This window comes from Nymphalis io, chromosome 9 (assembly GCF_905147045.1).
Source record: "Nymphalis io chromosome 9, ilAglIoxx1.1, whole genome shotgun sequence".
Classification (NCBI taxonomy): domain Eukaryota; kingdom Metazoa; phylum Arthropoda; class Insecta; order Lepidoptera; family Nymphalidae; genus Nymphalis; species Nymphalis io.
In genome coordinates, this window is record NC_065896.1 from 4162596 (window position 1) to 4183342 (window position 20747).

General features: G+C 38.2%; 1 protein-coding gene across 1 annotated transcript; it reads right to left on the bottom strand.

Annotated features, from left to right (window-relative positions):
* Nucleotides 1–18561: 18561 nt before the first annotated feature.
* Nucleotides 18562–20490, bottom strand: LOC126770887 (uncharacterized). Its single transcript, XM_050490496.1, has one exon. The coding sequence runs from the start codon at nucleotides 20488–20490 to the stop codon at nucleotides 18562–18564; it is 1929 nt and encodes a 642-aa protein (XP_050346453.1).
* Between the last annotated feature and the right edge of the window lie 257 nt (nucleotides 20491–20747).

The following is a 20747-nucleotide window of genomic DNA, read 5'->3' on the forward strand; positions in this document are numbered from 1 at the left end:
AACGATAGAAACTTCGAGAAAAACGTAATAAATGAATTTGTATTTTTCAAGCATATGTTTCATATTCTAATTTGCAAATATTTTATTGAATATGAAGTTCGTTAATATCAAACAAGATAAAACGAAAATTAGTTGACAGTCAGTGTAGTGACTGCTGATGGATCTTAATAAATAAATAAATTTTATAGGAGATAAAGGCACTGAGCTTTTCGCCTTTGCCTATTTATATAATAGTATTATTCATCTTGGCACAGCAGTGCTATCCTGTTGAAATTATAACATGTTACTGTGATACGCTAGTTTGATTCGCGTATTCTTCAAATGCTATACTTATTTATAATCAACGTCGCATATCCTATTACGACATTTTACGTTAGTATTCTGGGGTGAATTTTGTTTTTTTATTCTTCTCTTAAGCTTAGCTTTAATTTTCATACAATTTCTATAAATTAATTAGATGTGTGGAGAATAATTTATTTATCTATTAATAAGATAAAAAAAAATTGAAATTGTTAAAACCATACAACTTAGAAAATAATTGTTATATTTATAGACTTATAAAAAAACCAGAGGGATGTAGAAGTGCTTTGATGAAAAGTGGTTATTTACATTATAGTATCGAACAATATACATAGTTATACATAGAATATTTGAGTGTTTTATACTGATAAGAAATGCTCTTAAAAGATAAAAAAAATTTAATAATCAGTACCATTTATGAAGAAATTGTTTTCTTTTTTATATATAAAAACGTATTAAAATAAACGAATATTTTTGCTTGTGAATTTGGCTAAAAGCCAGAAAATAATATATATGAGTGTCCCATTCAACTATTATTTCCACATAAAATGTTATTCAATAACCATTTGCTGCGTGGTAAACAAAAATATAACAAACTTAAAATATATTATGATTTATTTGAAGTAGGTTATATAGAATGTGTTGCCTTTAACTTAAAAAGAAAATAAAAAAAAATGTCATTAAAAGTCTATATCAACAATTATTATAAAGCACTAATTGTTTGTAATATTTTTTTTAACGTCAAATGTATGTTATGGCATGTATATATCTTTTCATTACACTAATCGTAGAATACAATAAACAGGCAAACTAAACAGCAATACATAGCATTGTAGTAGTACAACACATCGACCTTTGAAAAGAGACAATCGACTAATTTCGGCATGGTAAAGCGTTATCTCTGACGCACAAAACACTAACAGAAAACAATTATGAGTTTCTGTGTAATTGAATATAATGTTAAAAATTATAATAGTCTAGGATATAAGTTGCCTTAGACATTTAATTAAAACACATTCGGTTTTTTCTACATAATCAATGATAAATATGTTTTTATAGTATATTTTACCTTGAGCGTATCTCTCTATGAATCGTCTTTATACATAAAGAATTCTTTTTTTTAAGTATAGTAGTTATTAAATAGAAGGCGATTTTTTTAGCATATAATTTAAAATAAACACCTTGCGCTTTATTAAAAACTGCGAAAAAATTTGACGTATTCGTAATTACGTCTTTATTGCTCTGCGTATGCGATATGACGTCATTCGCCATCGATGTTATATATTTTTTAAGTGAAATAAGAAATATGATATACACGGATACTGATAACATTTCAGGTATTTGATTATAATAATTTTCAATTTGAGTCACTCAAAGTTGCTGAAATCCGACATCACTTAAATTAATAGGCAAAGTTTGTTGGTTTAAAATCAGCGGTATGTTATTATAGTTTTCTTGTATATACATATCTCTATGTAAATAATATTATCGATGTTATATCAAAGCAAAATATACTCGTTAATGTTATTTTCAGGCGGGATGTTTGTGGAATCAATTTTCAAGTCTAATTTGTAAGTTTCCCGTTTGGCAAGATCACCGAACTCCAAAAAGGCGTGGTATAAAGTAATTTGGTTGAATTAAATGGGAATACGCTGAAATAAGAAAGTTGATTCGGCGTGATCGGAATAATATAATGAACGTAGCCTGTTTCACCTGGATTGATTTTTTAAGTCTAGTTAGTTTGTAAATCAATCTCAGTCCCATTTATATTTAGTTTTTTTTTTATATAATACAACACTATTAACATTATTAGTAGCTAAAATGGCCAAGTGGTTAGAACGCGTGAATCTTAACCGATGATTGTGAGTTCAAACCCGGGCTAGCATCACTGAATTTTCATGTGCTTAACTTGTGTTTCTAATTCATCTCGTGCTTGACGGTGAAGGAAAACATCGTGAGGGAACTTGCATGTGTCTAATTTCACTAAAATTCTGTCACTTGTGTATTCCATCAACCCGCATAAGAGCAGCGTGATGGAATAAGCTCCAATTCTTCTCCTCAAAAAGGAATGGAGGCCTTAGCTCAGCAGTGGGACATTCACAGGAAACATTATAGTAACACTTTAATTTTTATTAACATTTTACATTATAGTATTGTTTTTTTTTAACTGTAATTATATTATATTTGAAAAAGATTTTTATGAATGACAAATATGATAAAATCTTTCTAAACATGAGAAGTAAAGCTATACTTATATGACACCAAGTGTCAAAGACACGTCAAAGTATGGGGATAGGTATACATTTACTGTTTTTATTGTATAGAAAAACATTACAATTTATGAATAGGCAATATTAATTGCGATACAGAATCATGAAAGATGAATGAAAGTCGCTCTTTTTAATATTTTTCCAAGTCACTGTTATGTTTCCTCAGTTTAGTTATATATTAAATTTAAAATATACATTTTATTTACACATTTCAAATGTCAAACTCGTGTTGCCAGAAAGAGATTGAATCTCCCACTATGCAACTTTTATTAGTAACGCCGATATAATATTATAATTATTTATACTAAAAAATGGGGAGACATTTTATTTGTAATGCTTAATCGAAAAAACTACTGATCCAATATATAAATTACATCAGAAGATGCAGTGCGTTTCGGTGAAGTTGTGAGTACATAATAAAAGTATATTGCTGCGCCTCGTAGTTTCACCTGTTTTAAAAGACTATTAACGTGACAAGCGTGAATTTCATAATTTTGTTATTTCGTATAGTCTCGAAAACTAATTGATATTAATTATCTTTTTAATTTGCGTTCAGGATAATATTAATGGTAGACGCCGATGGGAAGATTGTAAGTCTAAAGTATTGCATGTACATTACATTGTTTATTAGACGATGAGAATGTATGCATACATTAACCTAATTATAATTGTATGCTGTCTGATTTTTGCAGCTATTGCCTTTATTTTAAGTTAACCTAAATGCTGACGATAATAGATCTTGGGAAGTATAAAATTAATAAACGATGAAAAGTATTTATAAATGTATGTTGTATGTACTAGTAACTTAACGTCAAACTTGAGTTAAGATGCCGACAATCTTCAAAAATGTTTTGGAGTTTATTCCGCCACATTATTTAATTTTTACGACGTTTTTTACCATTGCATAACGATCATTGCGAACGATTGAACCTAGGACCTCGGAATCTGTGGCTTCTGAGTCTTATAAGTTATCTGCACTAAGTATTAATCTGATAAAGCGGATTGTCGATCAAGAGCTAAGTTTAATTAGCTTATCCAGCTAAGTTACCGTAGATCACGTTCCTCTTATTATTTAACATATTGAAACAACGTCTACAAACTATTTAAGTTATGTTAACTATATAAGCTATGTCAAAATAAGTTAGTTGAGTTATTTATTGATCCGACGACGATACACTAACCTCATCGTTTTTAAACTTCCTACTTCTTATTTAATTTTTCGCGTAGATTTAAAAAAAATCAATAAATGCCGGTTTTGCTGAAAAAATTAAGAGCTTAGCTGTGGCTTTGTGTAGCAAGACTTTAATTGAGTTATGTCAAAAAATATCAAGTTACGCAATTTTGAGAATAAAATTATCATATTGTTAGCATATCGGTGCCGAAACGTGAACACTAACTGCGGGACTAGTCCACAAATTCAAAGTCGCTCAGCGTGCTATGGAGCGAGCTATGCTCGGATTATCTTTGAAGGATAAGATCAGAAATGAGATTATCCGGAAAAGAACCGGAGTCACCGACATAGCTTGCAAAATTAGCAGGCTGAAGTGGCAGTGGGCTGGTCACGTATGTCGTAGGACCGATGGCCGTTGGAGCAGCCAGGTGGACCGACGACCTTAAGAAGGTGGCGGGCACCAACTGGATGCGGAAGGCGGAGGACAGGGAGCTTTGGCGCACCTTGGGAGAGGCCTATGTTCAGCAGTGGACAACGATTGGCTGTTGATTGATTTGTTAGCATATGTCTGTGGACAATAGCACTAGCTGCATACACATCGTAACTGTCACGGGCTTCTTTTGTTTTGTATTACTTTTTTAGGCGGGTAATTGTTATCTGTCAGTGTGAGATTACGATATGATCTGTAAATGATTTTTATCGCATAATTAGCTAATATGAATTGTTCTATTTGTGTCTTTATAAAATTTGTTAAATTTGTGATTAATTACTTCTTTTTAATTGATATTTCACTTGTATTCTAAAGATATCATTACGATTACTTCATGATTATACATATATGTAAGTGTGTTTAACTTAGTGTAGTATATATTACTACTAGTTTCCGCCCATGGCTTTGCTTGTGTATTAGGAGGAGAGGTGATATGTACGCTATGTCTTTTTTGTACCCCTGATTTACATTTATAATATTAGCTTACTAATAACTATAACCTTATTAGGTAAGGAAACATTTTAGTACCTTTTTCTTCGCTGTTTGTTAACTGATTGTTTTTATTTTGAGGCTACTGAAGAGCTTTAGTGTTCTAAAAAAAATGGAAGTAAGAGTAGAAAGAAAAAAATTTAGTGCATGTTCGATACATTCGAATTCATGTATATTTTTCTTAAATTTTCAATAATGATTATGTTTTTAAATTGACTACTTGGCGAACACTAGTTAATATTGTTGTGAGACGATTTTATAAATATATCATGAAAATTAAAATTGGTAAGAGCATGGGAAGTTTCATTAGCGATTTAACAAGGACGGTAAAGCTTAAATGTGCTACAAATAGAGGTTCCGTCCAGCCACCTGTTAAAATATACATTGAGGACCAAATGTTTATGCTAATTTAGTCTTTATGTGCAAATGAAACAGGGTGGTAAATTGGTTAAACGTCAACAAATGGAACTGTGATGAACTGGTCGTACATTAAGCATCAGTATCCACAAACAATAGCAGTGCGAAAATGAGAAATGACTGGTTGAGCAAACGATGAATCTTCTGAATTTAATTTATAATCGACTCACGATACAAATGTGTTTCAATTCATTTCTTTTGAAATGTTATGTCGAGAAATATTACTTACATTATTTCATAAATAGATTTATGAAATAATGCCATAAATAGATATTGAGTTTTAATTTGAAGTTATTTTCAGTAGCGGAATTACAATGCTCTCAGGGTTAAATTCACATATTTCGGAAAGCACGCAAAGCTACTAGCCTGCATCTGATGTTTATCCGGTCACGCCATTTATCTAAACATGAGAATGAGTTCCTTTATGACGCCTGTTCTTGCTCACACATACATATATGATATTGTGAAATTGTCTCTAAATTTTCATGTGCTTGATTTGTGTTTATAGTTAATATCATGCTCAGTGAAGAAAAAGATCGTGAAGAGGCATGCATGTGTCGTATTAGAATTTGCAACATGCGTATCCGAGCAGCTTGGTAGAATAAACTTTAATCCTCTAAGGCCTTTTCTCCTTATGAAGACATAAGGAGAAAAGGCCTTAGACCAGTAGTGCATTAGTAGTAAACAGGTTGTCACTTAACGTTTTTAATTATTGTAGGTCATTTCCAAACATGTTGAATGGTTTTTCTCATAAAATAATATATAAATAATATATTTTTTATACTTATACTCTTGCAATTGAAAATAATTTATGTATAATATATATACGATTTTCGTTTCTTTTACAAATAAATGTATAAAAAAGGAAGAGGTAGGGCGCAGGTGGCCTCAACGTCCGCAAGGGAACCGTTCGCTCTGATTGTTCAGGTCATCTCAGAGTTGGGTTATGCTGAACAATTACGATAGTCATTTTCTGTTAACGAAATCTAGGATAAATAATATATTATTTAAATTGCTTACATTATACAAGACAGAACTATGGTACTAAAGTTATTATACAGGAGCTTTTCATTATTATTAATTTTACCATATTAAATTTAGCATGAAGAAATTATCAAAGAACTAAATAACTATAAGGTATCTGCCTATGTATGAATACACATTATGATCGAATTATAAATACTGTACATCATATTGTTGTATGATCAAAGCTTAGTAACTGTTTTTTCAAGGGTAAAAGTTATATCAAATTTTAAAATTAATTTAGTCTTACTAACGATGACATGAAATTCTAACGTTCTTTTCACAATGTTAACGTTATAATGTTTTTTTTTTAATATAATTAGGTCCTTATACGTAATAGAAACCCTTTATAGTTTTAATTTTCATATCATTAAGAAAAAATATTTTTAACAATTTTCAGAACTAAAGTTTATTTGTATTGCAACACTAAATTAAATATGTTAATTACATTGTATAGTATAGATAAACTACAGAAATATTACAGAAGAGATTACATTTAATAATAAAAGTTAAACAGAAGCGCTTTGCAAACGACATTTTCAATTTATGAAAGATGGAAGACAGACTCGGTGTCGTCCTCAACTCTGGCGAGAACTTGGATCAAATTGGATTGTCGCTTAGCGGTGAGACAGACAACGCCACGCCATCACCTGCTGTCAACTTCGCTCTCTTTTCTTCATAAATCAAGAGACAAACGACCTACGTTAATTTTAAGAATATTATTTTATTCGAAGAAAAATATATAAGCCTGTGATATTTAAATAAAATCAAAATAATCATTATACCGTATAGATACATATTAATTAAATAACAATCGGCTTAAAATGTATCTAGATTATACCGAGATGAATCAGTAAGACTCCGTTAATTGCCAAATATTATTAATGCCATTTTTATACTTAGTGTTAGGAGTTTGGATAACTTTTTTTAAATGTTTTATTTCTAAGCATATAAGCGAGTCGTCTGAGGTTAAGTGATTACCACCACCTATGGGCATTTGTAGACAACGGGAACTGCCAATGTGTTACTTGTGTTGGAGAATCTGATTAAGCGCTTTCTTGAATAAACACTTAATATAATTTTGGGGGAAAAAAGGTGAAAATTGGTTCCATAGTTTGTATAACAATAGGTGGAAGAAAGCCAGCCAACCAAGCAGTGGGGATGAACGTAAGGTGCGATTAGAAAACAGGAAAGTTATCATTAACAGGAAAGTTATCGTTAACATACAAACACATAAATACGAAGCTTGACTATGACCTCCAAAAGTCCGCCCCATATGTAATATGTAACTTTGATATTGCAAATTGATAATTCTCAACGGAAACTGGTCAAATTCCCGGGAGATTCTATATTGCATAACGTTCGTGTAAATACAGGTGCAGTCTGTATTCACGCACATAATCCGTTGGGATGGCAATCCAACACGTCCGTGTAAATTTCCGAAGCACGGAAGTTTAAGCACTGGGAATTTTAAAACTCTGGGCATACACTGAGAATTGATATTTAACCATTTATTTTTTTATTGACCCGATATAATATTTGAACAGAAGACCTCAGAGTCTACAGTCTCTTGAAATTGATTTATTGATATAGATTGTAGATGTGTGCCAATTTTATTAAAATACATTCAGTAGTGTCAGTGACGTAGAAATATAAATCTGTATGTATGTATGTGGCCTTATTTAACCTCTGTCGATAACAATACACACAACAATTAATCTTGTCATACAACATTTCACGTACAGATGTGGCAATTTTACATTTTTTATTATATTTATACAAGATAGATAGTTTTTTGCTTGCCAAAAAGATATTCTTAAATAACGATCGGACGTACCTTTGTACTTTATGTTTTATTATATAAGGTATAAAATTCGTTCTCCCAATCACTTTGGAAGACTGAAAATTTATGACGAATAATAATAACATTGGTCAACTTTATAAATAAATGAAACGACAATCTCAGTATCATAAACCGACAATCAAAGAAATTGAGGTCTTATTGACGATAAAACGTTTACTGTGGTCCACTATGGCATCATTTTATTGGACCACAAAGATAAAAAGATCATAATTCTCAGGTGGATTATATTGTTGCCCTACTTTTGTTTATTCAGGAGCCGAATTCTACTAATGTATAACGATTACGATACGTTCCCGAGTCGATTCCGATCCAACTTTGAATCATCTGTATTTATTCGAATCGGAACCGAACTGACAATATGTTAACATATACCGTTATATCAAAATCAAACTTAATTGTTAACTTTTATGGCAATCGTCGATAATTTAATTAAATAATAGAAAAACGGTAAAACGGCAACGCTTCGCTTCGATTCGATTGCGATAAAGTGACATTTTGTTAGTAGAATTGAGCCCTGATCTCATTATTAAAAATATGATATTAAATTGATTGGATTGAGCTGCTTCTTCTTTAATATATTAAGTTATTAAATTTAAATAGAAACATCGCATTAAGGATATTTTCATCACAAGCTACTTGAGAAAATTGTGTTATTTTAATATAAAATGTAACGGTACTGTAGAGAGAAACTTATTAAAGACGGGTTCAATTTCAAGAGAAAAAAGAAATACATTTGCCTTTGCTTTGATTAAATAATCAAGGTTACAATTGTAGTAGTTTCGTAAATTTAAATATTTAGCGTTTAAGTAACAAAATCCAATATAGATTTGAAAAAGAAGTAAATATTTACTTGGTGGTTAGGTTTTGTGTAAGTCAGTCTGGGTCCACCACCACCGTCATCATATATTATATTATTTGATATTCTACCGCAAAATAGCAATACTTATTATCCGATTTGAAGGGTCGGTGAACCAGTGTAACTATAAGCACAAAGGAAATTTTGTTCCCAAGGTTGGTGGCGCATTGAAGATGCAATGAAAGGTTAATATTTATTACAGCGGCTACTTCTACGGGCGATGGTGACCATTTACTATCAGGTGGCCAATTTTCAGTTCTTCTATTTAGTGTATTTATTTATTTATTATAAAAAAGGATATAGATTGCTTCTTATTGAAAATACAATTGAATCAAATTTTTAACATAATTTCAACTACCGACATGCTTTATAATCATCGCTCGTCGAATTTGACAAGTAAAGTTTAAGAGTTTAATGCGATTACGTTTTGTCTCTCTCTTTTAACCTTGATATAATTTTTGGAGAGAGAGATAAATATATGCAAACGTTTTTCACTCTGGTAGAATAGCAATTAATATTATATTTATAATTGCGATATATTATTTTACAGTCTTTTGTTTTACTTCATAATTAACAGCTTATTTTTGGAAAAGTCAATATATTATTAAAATAAGTCGGTGAACCGGATATATGAGACAACGAGGCGTAGCTGTGGCGGATTCAAATAAATGTATTCTGAATATATATTACTGAACATGATACGTGGGAAATGAAAAAATTATATTTTTTTATTTAATAAATATCATATAATATGTATGTTAATGAGTGTATGTAGTGAGAATTGGCCGAGTTCCTGAGTTTTCAACAGTAACGAAATTTTATCCTTCTTTAGCTTTGCAGCAATTATTTCGCACAGACTTGAGTAATGAGTGTATCAACAGAGAAATTATACACTCCGTCGGACCCAGTTTCTCTAACAACAAAATTCAGGCCACCGAGGCATTCCTATATAGTGAGATTTTAGGTTTCAAATTCATTGTGAATATAAAATTAATTCTTTACAATTAATTTTTATTATTTTTTTAGAAGCCAATCAATCAAATATAATCTGAAAAGGTTTTTGATAACTCAATTGCTCATAGATTAGCTGTACATCTTTATGCATGAATGCATGAAGCATTGATATTCTGTAGCTATGTCAAGGTATTCACCACCCACTCATCAGATATTCTACCGCAAAACAGCAGTACTTGGTATTGTTGTGTTCCGGTTTGAAGGGTGAGTGAGCCAGTGTAATTACAGGCACAAGGGACATAACATTTTAGTTCCCAAGGTTGGTGGCGCATTGGTGATGTAAGCGATGGTTAACATTTCTTACAATGCCAATGTCTAAGGGCGTTTGGTGACCACGTACCATCAGGTGGCCCATATGCTCGTCCGCCTTCCTTTTCTATAAAAAAAGGACGTTTGTTGTATTTATTGACAGTTGACGAAATATTTTAGAATTAATGGAATATTTGGCTCCCAACTAGCGTAGATACATACAAGAAAAAAGAAAAAAAATTCTCATTGATAATTAAATCTATAAAATTCGAAACGGTTAAATATCCTGCGTATCTGTTCCATCAAATTTTACTTGCCAAATATTATAGGCATAAATAGAGAAATTAAGTAAGGTGAGTAAAAGTAAAAGTTTTGCTTTAATTTTCAAAAATATAAAGAGCGCTTTTTAAAAATTACAATCACACGTTATGAATTAAAACACTGCAGTTTATATACTGCCTAAAACATTAACATTAATAAATTATTTTTTAGTGTACAAAGACAATTGATTTAAAAATATTTTGTATCACTTATTTTATATTTGTCACAACAATAATCTTCATTTTCAAGGTTTATAGCATAATATCGCTTCTAATATTTCTATGGACGTAAGACTCGATCCTTCGGATAGTTATGTTTGTTAAGTTGCCACACCTGACTTCACTGATAACGACGGGAACCAAGTAAAGATATGTTATATTTTATCAAAGCAAGTGCCTTTCACGGTGCGCTTTGAATTAAAACGAGATCTATATATGAAGTGACGGAATAACGTAAAATTTTCCTTTCGAGGATTTTTATATTTTTTTTCTTTCTTTCAAGTTATTGTATAAGAATATAAGTAGAATATATATGTTTGTATGCCACTTTCAAGTAAGACAAGTAACAGCCTGTGAATGTCCCACTGCTGGGATAAGGCGTACTCTCCCTTTTTGAGTATAAGGTTTGGGGGTTATTCCACCACGCTGCTCCAATGTGGATTGGTGGAATACACATTTGACAGAATTTCAGTGAAATTTGACACATACATGTTTCCTCGCGATGCTTTCCTTCACCGTCAAGCACGAAATGAATTATAATCACAAATTAAGCACATGAAAATTTATCATTATTCGTTACTGTTGAAAACTCAGGAACTCGGCCAATTCTCACTACATACACTCATTAACATACATATTATATGATATTTATTAAATAAAAAAATATAATTTTTTCATTTCCCACGTATCATGTTCAGTAATATATATTCAGAATACATTTATTTGAATCCGCCACAGCTACGCCTCGTTGTCTCATATATCCGGTTCACCGACTTATTTTAATAATATATTGACTTTTCCAAAAATAAGCTGTTAATTATGAAGTAAAACAAAAGACTGTAAAATAATATATCGCAATTATAAATATAATATTAATTGCTATTCTACCAGAGTGAAAAACGTTTGCATATATTTATCTCTCTCTCCAAAAATTATATCAAGGTTAAAAGAGAGAGACAAAACGTAATCGCATTAAACTCTTAAACTTTACTTGTCAAATTCGACGAGCGATGATTATAAAGCATGTCGGTAGTTGAAATTATGTTAAAAATTTGATTCAATTGTATTTTCAATAAGAAGCAATCTATATCCTTTTTTATAATAAATAAATAAATACACTAAATAGAAGAACTGAAAATTGGCCACCTGATAGTAAATGGTCACCATCGCCCGTAGAAGTAGCCGCTGTAATAAATATTAACCTTTCATTGCATCTTCAATGCGCCACCAACCTTGGGAACAAAATTTCCTTTGTGCTTATAGTTACACTGGTTCACCGACCCTTCAAATCGGATAATAAGTATTGCTATTTTGCGGTAGAATATCAAATAATATAATATATGATGACGGTGGTGGTGGACCCAGACTGACTTACACAAAACCTAACCACCAAGTAAATATTTACTTCTTTTTCAAATCTATATTGGATTTTGTTACTTAAACGCTAAATATTTAAATTTACGAAACTACTACAATTGTAACCTTGATTATTTAATCAAAGCAAAGGCAAATGTATTTCTTTTTTCTCTTGAAATTGAACCCGTCTTTAATAAGTTTCTCTCTACAGTACCGTTACATTTTATATTAAAATAACACAATTTTCTCAAGTAGCTTGTGATGAAAATATCCTTAATGCGATGTTTCTATTTAAATTTAATAACTTAATATATTAAAGAAGAAGCAGCTCAATCCAATCAATTTAATATCATATTTTTAATAATGAGATCAGGGGTCAATTCTACTAACAAAATGTCACTTTATCGCAATCGAATCGAAGCGAAGCGTTGCCGTTTTACCGTTTTTCTATTATTTAATTAAATTATCGACGATTGCCATAAAAGTTAACAATTAAGTTTGATTTTGATATAACGGTATATGTTAACATATTGTCAGTTCGGTTCCGATTCGAATAAATACAGATGATTCAAAGTTGGATCGGAATCGACTCGGGAACGTATCGTAATCGTTATACATTAGTAGAATTCGGCTCCTGAATAAACAAAAGTAGGGCAACAATATAATCCACCTGAGAATTATGATCTTTTTATCTTTGTGGTCCAATAAAATGATGCCATAGTGGACCACAGTAAACGTTTTATCGTCAATAAGACCTCAATTTCTTTGATTGTCGGTTTATGATACTGAGATTGTCGTTTCATTTATTTATAAAGTTGACCAATGTTATTATTATTCGTCATAAATTTTCAGTCTTCCAAAGTGATTGGGAGAACGAATTTTATACCTTATATAATAAAACATAAAGTACAAAGGTACGTCCGATCGTTATTTAAGAATATCTTTTTGGCAAGCAAAAAACTATCTATCTTGTATAAATATAATAAAAAATGTAAAATTGCCACATCTGTACGTGAAATGTTGTATGACAAGATTAATTGTTGTGTGTATTGTTATCGACAGAGGTTAAATAAGGCCACATACATACATACAGATTTATATTTCTACGTCACTGACACTACTGAATGTATTTTAATAAAATTGGCACACATCTACAATCTATATCAATAAATCAATTTCAAGAGACTGTAGACTCTGAGGTCTTCTGTTCAAATATTATATCGGGTCAATAAAAAAATAAATGGTTAAATATCAATTCTCAGTGTATGCCCAGAGTTTTAAAATTCCCAGTGCTTAAACTTCCGTGCTTCGGAAATTTACACGGACGTGTTGGATTGCCATCCCAACGGATTATGTGCGTGAATACAGACTGCACCTGTATTTACACGAACGTTATGCAATATAGAATCTCCCGGGAATTTGACCAGTTTCCGTTGAGAATTATCAATTTGCAATATCAAAGTTACATATTACATATGGGGCGGACTTTTGGAGGTCATAGTCAAGCTTCGTATTTATGTGTTTGTATGTTTGTTTGTATTCAATAAGAATTATTTTCATAACACATATTTTAAGAATATGTCTATAGCAAATTTTGTTTAACGCGTTATCTGATACTGTATTTCTAAGAGTTTCATCATCATCATTTCATCTCTAAAGATATCAAATGCAATTTTGATAAAAATAATACAATGACTTAAATAATATGAATACATAAATGAATCAATATATTAATAATAAGTAATAGTGATATGCACCGAAATTATGTTTTTATACCTGAATAATTAACGGTAAATAAATAAAGTTACTTTTAAAATTATCATAAGGATTATTAACTTAAAAAAGCTTCCACGTTCAAAAAAGATTAGTTTTGATTTCTACTGCGACCCAAAAGCTTAACATGCACATTAAAAAAGGAATTTGAAAAGATTTTATATCTAAAAAAAAGGATAAAAGCAGTTGTGGCTTGTATTTTAAATCTGAATTTAAACACCAGTCTGTATTAACAATCACAAAAACGCTTTTGTCTAGTGACACCGGAGCGCTGCATTGTACAACTTTTTATTTACACAATTGGATTTATCTTGATTTCAGTTTTTGTGCTTTCATAAAATTAAAATTTAATGTCATATTAAAATAAAATGTATAATCTTTACTTGGTGGTAAGGTTTGGTGCAAGCCCGACTGGACACGTACTACCAGACTCTGTTAATTAATACCATGGTATACGATATAGGTAAGTACAGTACGGTACGAAACGGCATGTACCATACAGCACAAAATGGCAAGTATGGGACCAACTAATGAAAAAAATAATGTGTACGAGTTTGAGTGATAAAAAAATATTGAAATTGACGATAAGACTCATAATTTTTACTGGTGGTAGAGCTTTGTGCAAGCTCGTCTGGGTAGGTACCATCCACTCATCAGATATTCTACCGCAAAACAGCAGTACTTGGTATGGTTGTGTTCCGGTTTGAAGGGTGAGTGAGCCAGTGTAATTACAGGCACAAGGGACATAACATCTTAGTTTCCAAGGTTGGTGGTGCATTGGTGATGTAAGCGATGGTTAACATTTCTTAAAATGCCAATTTCTATGGGCGTTGGTGACCACTTACCATAGGTGGGCCATATGCTCGTCCACCTTCTTATACTATAAAAAAAATGGTTCAGCATATTCGAGATTTTATTAGCCATTCATATACCGTTTCCCAATATTAACGAAACTTTCACGAGAGCTTTAAAGTTTTCGGGGCCGCTTAGGTTTGAGATTAACGTCGCAAAAAAAGCTCTAATTTTGAAAAACCTTTAGGATTTAAAAGAATGACGACAGATAAAATCAGATTATAAAAATGATACTTACAATAATTAACTAAATATAGGTATGAATATCGATAGATATATATATTTAAGAAAAGTTAAGCATATAGTTACTTACCTAATACAAACAAACAATAACTACAAACTTGCCTAATAAAAAAATTCAAGAAGTCCTATCGTTACTGTCACATCGCCGTAGAAACAATATGATATAATCTAAACAAATAAATAAAATTGCAGTGTCTGTGTGTGATTTCAAAATAAATGCTTCTTTTTTATTTGATATTGCTAGTAAATAAAAACACTTTTTTGTCGCTGCTACCTAATAATTTAAATAATTTGTATCATGCATTATGTACGTTAAGATCGCAGATTTTGAATTTTCTTTATAAATTTAATTTCACGATGGCAAAGCCGCGTTTCGCTAATATAAAAATGAAACAAGGCAAGAAAAGTAATGTTAATGTTTCTCTACAAACAGTATATTTAAATATATTCTCGTACAAAATGTTAATCCGTTGTGTAAATCACTAAAGTCAAAGTGAATACGTTCAGCTGGCATTAGCATACTTATGATTTATAGACTGCTAATACGCAGCGCAAATGCGATTTGCATTTCTGCACACAAAATGGCGTTAATGATGGATGTATTCACATATTTGACGGACATTTTGCGAAACATATCGTACTATTTCGCAAGTCACAAGCTCATTATTAACTAATACCTGGTTATTCACTAGCTATTATTAATGAAAAACGATAACTTATTCAATCAATGGTCCTCCTGGCTAGCCTAGGCCAGTCTGGGTACGGGCCTCGGGGTTGCCCCCCCTACCCGGGATGGTCCTCCCCGACGGTTCGACCGTCGTGTCGATTCTTTTAGGCCCATAGGGCCAGGGTCGTTGTGACCCAGTGGCTATCTTTCTTCAGTGGTAATGTTGTTCACTGGTTATGTCGTCCTACCGCGTCTCCAGATCGTCGTCTTCCTCTTCACCGATGCCTGCATCGGCGCTGATGGTCGGCGACAATAGGAGCTCACGAGGTAACGGACGCCCCTCAGGTGGTCTGGCATGAAGTGGTGCTATACCGTGGAGGTGTACGCTCGCACTGCTATCTGCCTTAGCAAATAGCGAGCGAGCGAGCTTGCGGACGAACTCCTCCACGGTGGGCGTCCTGGTGTCTCTATGGATGACATCATTTCTGACGTACCTCGGAGCTCCTACAATCAAGCGTAGGCATCGGTTCTGTTGGATCTGAATCCTCCGCTTCTGGTACGCTGAGCAGAGTGCGTACCAGGCGGGGGCCGCATACGTCAGGCGCGAGCGGACGTAGGCACCGTAGACCCTCAGTCTGGTCTTTAATGAAAGCCGCGACGTGAAGAGGGTGTGCAGCTTAGACCGGGCAGCCGCGGCATGACTCACCACCTTGTTAACGGTGGGTATCATGCGCAGCCTGCGGTCCAAGTGACACCCCAGGTAGCAGACTGAGGTCTGCCATCCCACGTCCTGGCCTCGAAGGGTGAGCCGACGCATCGGCTTGTCAGCACCGACAAGCAGAGCGGCCGTCTTATCGACGTTGACAGCCATCCTCCACTTGTCTAGCCAATCCGGTATCAGATCCAACACTCGTTGCATCTTGTTTATTGCGACGATCTGGTGGTAGGACGACGAAAAGAATGCGCTGTCGTCCGCGTACAGGGCCAGCAACACATCCTCTTCACCCTCACGCAGATGGTCGCGGAGGGTAGGGATGTCGTCCGTGTACACCGCGTATAGACGCGGTGACAGGCAGCTACCCTGGGGTACTCCGGCTCGAATGGGGCGCGGCTGAGAGTCCGCGCCTTCCACCGAGACATAGAAGCTTCGGCCTTCCAAAAACGACGCCACTACTCGCACATACGCGAGAGGCGCCGAGGTGTTCAAGAGCTTAGCCAGGAGTCCGGCATGCCACACCCGGTCGAAGGCCTTCTCCATGTCGAGAAAGACCCCGACGGTGGGATGCCCTCTGTTTCGCTCACTGGCTAAGTGGCTAAGAACTCTCGCCAGCTGGAGCGTCGTTGAATGGTCGCTGCGGAATCCGAACTGCTCCTCGCGCAGGGGCAGGTGAGGCGCGAGTCTCCGCAGCAACAGACGCTCGAACAGCTTGGCGATGTGCGAGAGTAGCGTGATAGGCCGATAGCTTGCCGGGAGGCGACGATCCTTCCCGGGTTTAGGGAGGGCGATAACCTTCCCTCTCTTCCACGCCTCGGGGAAGTGTCCGGTCCGGAGTATCCCGTTAAAAGCACTCGCGAGCGCTACGAGGCAGTTGTTGGGTAGCTGCATCAACGCGGCGTTGGTAATTCCGTCGGGGCCTGGCGCCTTCCTCTTCGGTAATCGGAAGACGGCCTTCCGCAGCTCGGACAGAGAGATATAATCGTCTCCCTGGAGCGGCGGGATTGGGGCCGACAGGAATACCTCCACTTGCCTCTGGATCGCCGCGTGATGATGGACGACATCGATTCTTGATAAGTCCGGTGGATTGGGGGTGAATTGACCCTCCAAATGTTCCGCCAGGATCTCTGCTCTGTCGCTGGCGGAATATCTTCTGTTACCCGCTCGATCTAGGAGCGGGTAAACAGGCGAGTCATGTCCGGTAAGCTGTTTGCAGAGATGGTACAACGTAGTGTCGTGCTCGGATGCTCGATCGATGGTGGCCTCCCAGTAGTCATCCTCGAGAGCCACGAGCGCACGCGACACTTCCTCTGCAATCCTATTGAGGTCACGCTTCACCCTCGGGCAGCGCGTTCGCGCCCACAGTCGGCGAAGAACTCGTTTCTTCCTCAGCTTCACTCGGAGCGAGCTCGGCAGCTGGTCCTGACGACTTCTCGGTGTGCTTCCTTGAGAGGTGGCTGCTTCTTTGGCTTTCTGGATCGCCTCAGAAATTTTAGAAGCAGCTCCTTCCACATCTTCAGTCGTCGCGATCGGGACCGTGAGCTCAAACTCCGAGAGCTCTGAGGAGTAGCGCCCCCAGTCGACCCGCAAACGAGGGGAGCGGGGCACTGTAAAGTCGCGCTGGAGGGCGATTGTGACCACAATCGGCAGGTGCTGTGTGTTGAGGTCGTAATTCACCTCAACATCGATGGGTGCGTCTAGTCGGTGGTGCAGCACGATGTCCAGGACGTCCGGCTGGTACGAAGGGTTAGTCGGTATGTGGGTCGGCGCTCCTGGACCCAACACACCGTAACCCTGTCGTTCGCTATCCTCAAGCAGGTGCCTACCCGCCTGGGTGATGACGCGCGAGCCCCAAGCGTGGTGCTTCGCGTTCAGATCACCCACGATCAGTGTAGGCATCGGCGAGTCGATAAGCGATTGGACATCGGTGCTGCAGAAAACCTGTCCGGGTGGCTTGTAGGCGGCATACAGCAGCAGCTCCGTCTCACCAGCATGCACACGCACCCCCTGCGTACGTAGGCTCACAAAAGGTGCATGTGCAAGTTCTTCGTGTATGATATCCCTCCTCACCAGGGCTGCAGTTCCTCTGAATGGGCAGCCCCGGGGAGAGACTTCATCTCGCCGATACACGAAGAAATTCGGGATTCGGAGCTCGATCTCAGCCGAGAGCTTCGTCTCGCCCAGGAGGATTACGTGAATATCCTGCGACTGGGCGAGTAGGGTCAGCTCCCGGATATGGCCACGTATGCCACCTGGGTTCCAGTATAGTATTCTCAGCTGGAATTGAGCTTCGCAAGAGCGGCTATTCCAGCTGAGATGGCAGGTATTATGTCCTGGCCCTGTGTATAGGCGACCAGGATTGCCGTCAGTGCCTCCATGAAGACCCGGACGATGATGGTGGTGTCCAGGCCTTTCGCACTGGCCGAGGTAGTCATCTGCGCAGGGGGAGGCACTTCTTGCCTCACCACCGGACGCGTGGCGGCAGCCGGAGCGGACTTTGGCTCCGTCGCTGCCTTCCTGGGCTGCGGCGTCGATGCCGCCGCAGGCTCAGTCCTGGGAGGCCTAGCTGCCCTCTTTCTTCTCTTCTTTTTGTTAGGCACCTTTATAGGCTGGTCCCTGGCCGTCGGCTGGTTGGCTGGAGGCGCCAAAGTTGTTGGGGGCGCAAGCTTGGCTCGCACCTCCGTGGCTTTCTTCGCAGGGGGTGGCTGCTTGGTTCGCTGGTCGACTACTATCGTCGCTTTAGGTTCTGCGACGATAGGGCGACCGACCACCTGCTTAGGTGCTACCGGGGGGACACGCTCCCTGTCCCCCTTTGGCTGTGCTCTCGGTCCGTTCGGGTGAGGGGCGGGCACGTTAATGCCCCTCCTTCGTGCTTCTTTCTTAAAGACCGGGCACCTCCGGTCCTTTGCAGTATGCGCCTTAGCGCAGTTTGCGCACGTCGGTGGTTCCGAAAGAGGTCTCGGGCAGTCCCGTGCCAGGTGTTCGCCGGCGCAGCGAACACACTTTTGTTGCCTATGGCAATTGGCCGAGGAGTGGCCAAATGCCTGGCAGCGGTGACATTGAGGCGGGCTCTTCGCGCCTCTCCAGGCTTCAATCAGCAGGCCGGGCATGCACAGGAGCTCAGTAGTCTTGTATAGTGACCTGAGCTCCTGCTCCTTCAGGTGCACCAGCTGGACGAAATAGGTGCACCCATGTCGACCTCTTCCGCCTGGAATCGCCTTCGCGCTCTGCGCAGGGAACCCTAAACTGCGCAGGGCGGCGATCACCTCTTCCGGGGGTGTGTCGAGTGGTAGCCCCCTAATGGCCACCTTGGTTGGCAGTTCCGCGGCTGGGCTATAGCAGAACCAGGATATAGTCTTATCCTGGTTCATAGCCTCAGTCAGATGGCGCTGGATGACCCGAAATTCCTCCGCGGATCCGGGCAAGAAGCGCACTCCCTTTCCCAAAGGGCGTGCGTTCGGGGCGTGTCCTAGCTTGTTTTTAAGCACCTCGAAGTGCCTCGTCCAGTTCGGTAGGCGTTCCGCCGTGATCGGCGGGTAGCTTGAACGAGGCGTCGCTCTTGGGGCTGGTACCGGTGCAGGGGCTCGACTCCTGGGCGACGCTGGAGCGGCAGCGGCCGCCGCATAGGTGACCCCTGACGGCCCCGGTTGCGGTGAAGTGGGACGGGAGGCTGTCCTCTCCTCGACCGTCGATGGCAGTGCCGCGTAGCTCGTCGAGTCACGCGGCCAGGTGTCTTGCGACCCCCCCTCCATTGGGGAGGGGGATCGCGGCGGTGGTAATTCTTTTGGCCGTCCTTTTTCGCTTGCTTCGCCCGTTGTAGGCGATGCCGCGCGCGATGAGGATGCCGAATCCTGCGGCGATCCGTACGGTGGTGATGCAGTGGAAGCATCGGTCTTGGGGCGCTTGTCCTCCCCTTCCATGGACTCCGGCGAAGAGTCCGGTCTCGGGCGCTTGGCTCCTTCCGCGCCTGCTGTAGACTCAGCTACAGTGACGGCGAAGTCTGCTTCAGCAGCCCGGTGGACGTCCTCTCCACCGGTTTCAGCATGTATAATGCGTATACGCGGGGCGGCGGCGGGGGTGAGGGCGACAGGCACGGTCGAGTTGTCGAAGATGTCTCTTCGAACAACTGACCGCGCGATGCCGGACCTGCCTCGGCCACGCTTGCGTTGGTCTAAGGGGGGGGGCTCCCCCCCTTCAGACATGATGGTGGTGTCGGATTGCTGCTCTTGAGTGTATGCACGGGCACCACGACCTCGGCGCGTGCAACCAAGCCAGGTGAGACCCCTAGGGGAGGCCCAGCTAAGCGCCCGCGAGCGGAAGTTCGGTCCGTGCACACCGGTATCTCTATTCTTCAGCTTTCCTTGGTTTCGTTGATCCTGCAGGATTTTTTGATAACCAAAAAAGTGCAGGATCTATTCGTGCGCTTCTCTTCACTTGAGCAGGCAGGCTCCTGGCAACT

What these genes read in the sequence shown, in the direction of transcription:
- LOC126770887 (XM_050490496.1), bottom strand. Translation starts at nt 20,490, where the DNA reads ATGTCTGAAGGGGGGGAGCCCCCCCCCTTAGACCAACGCAAGCGTGGC.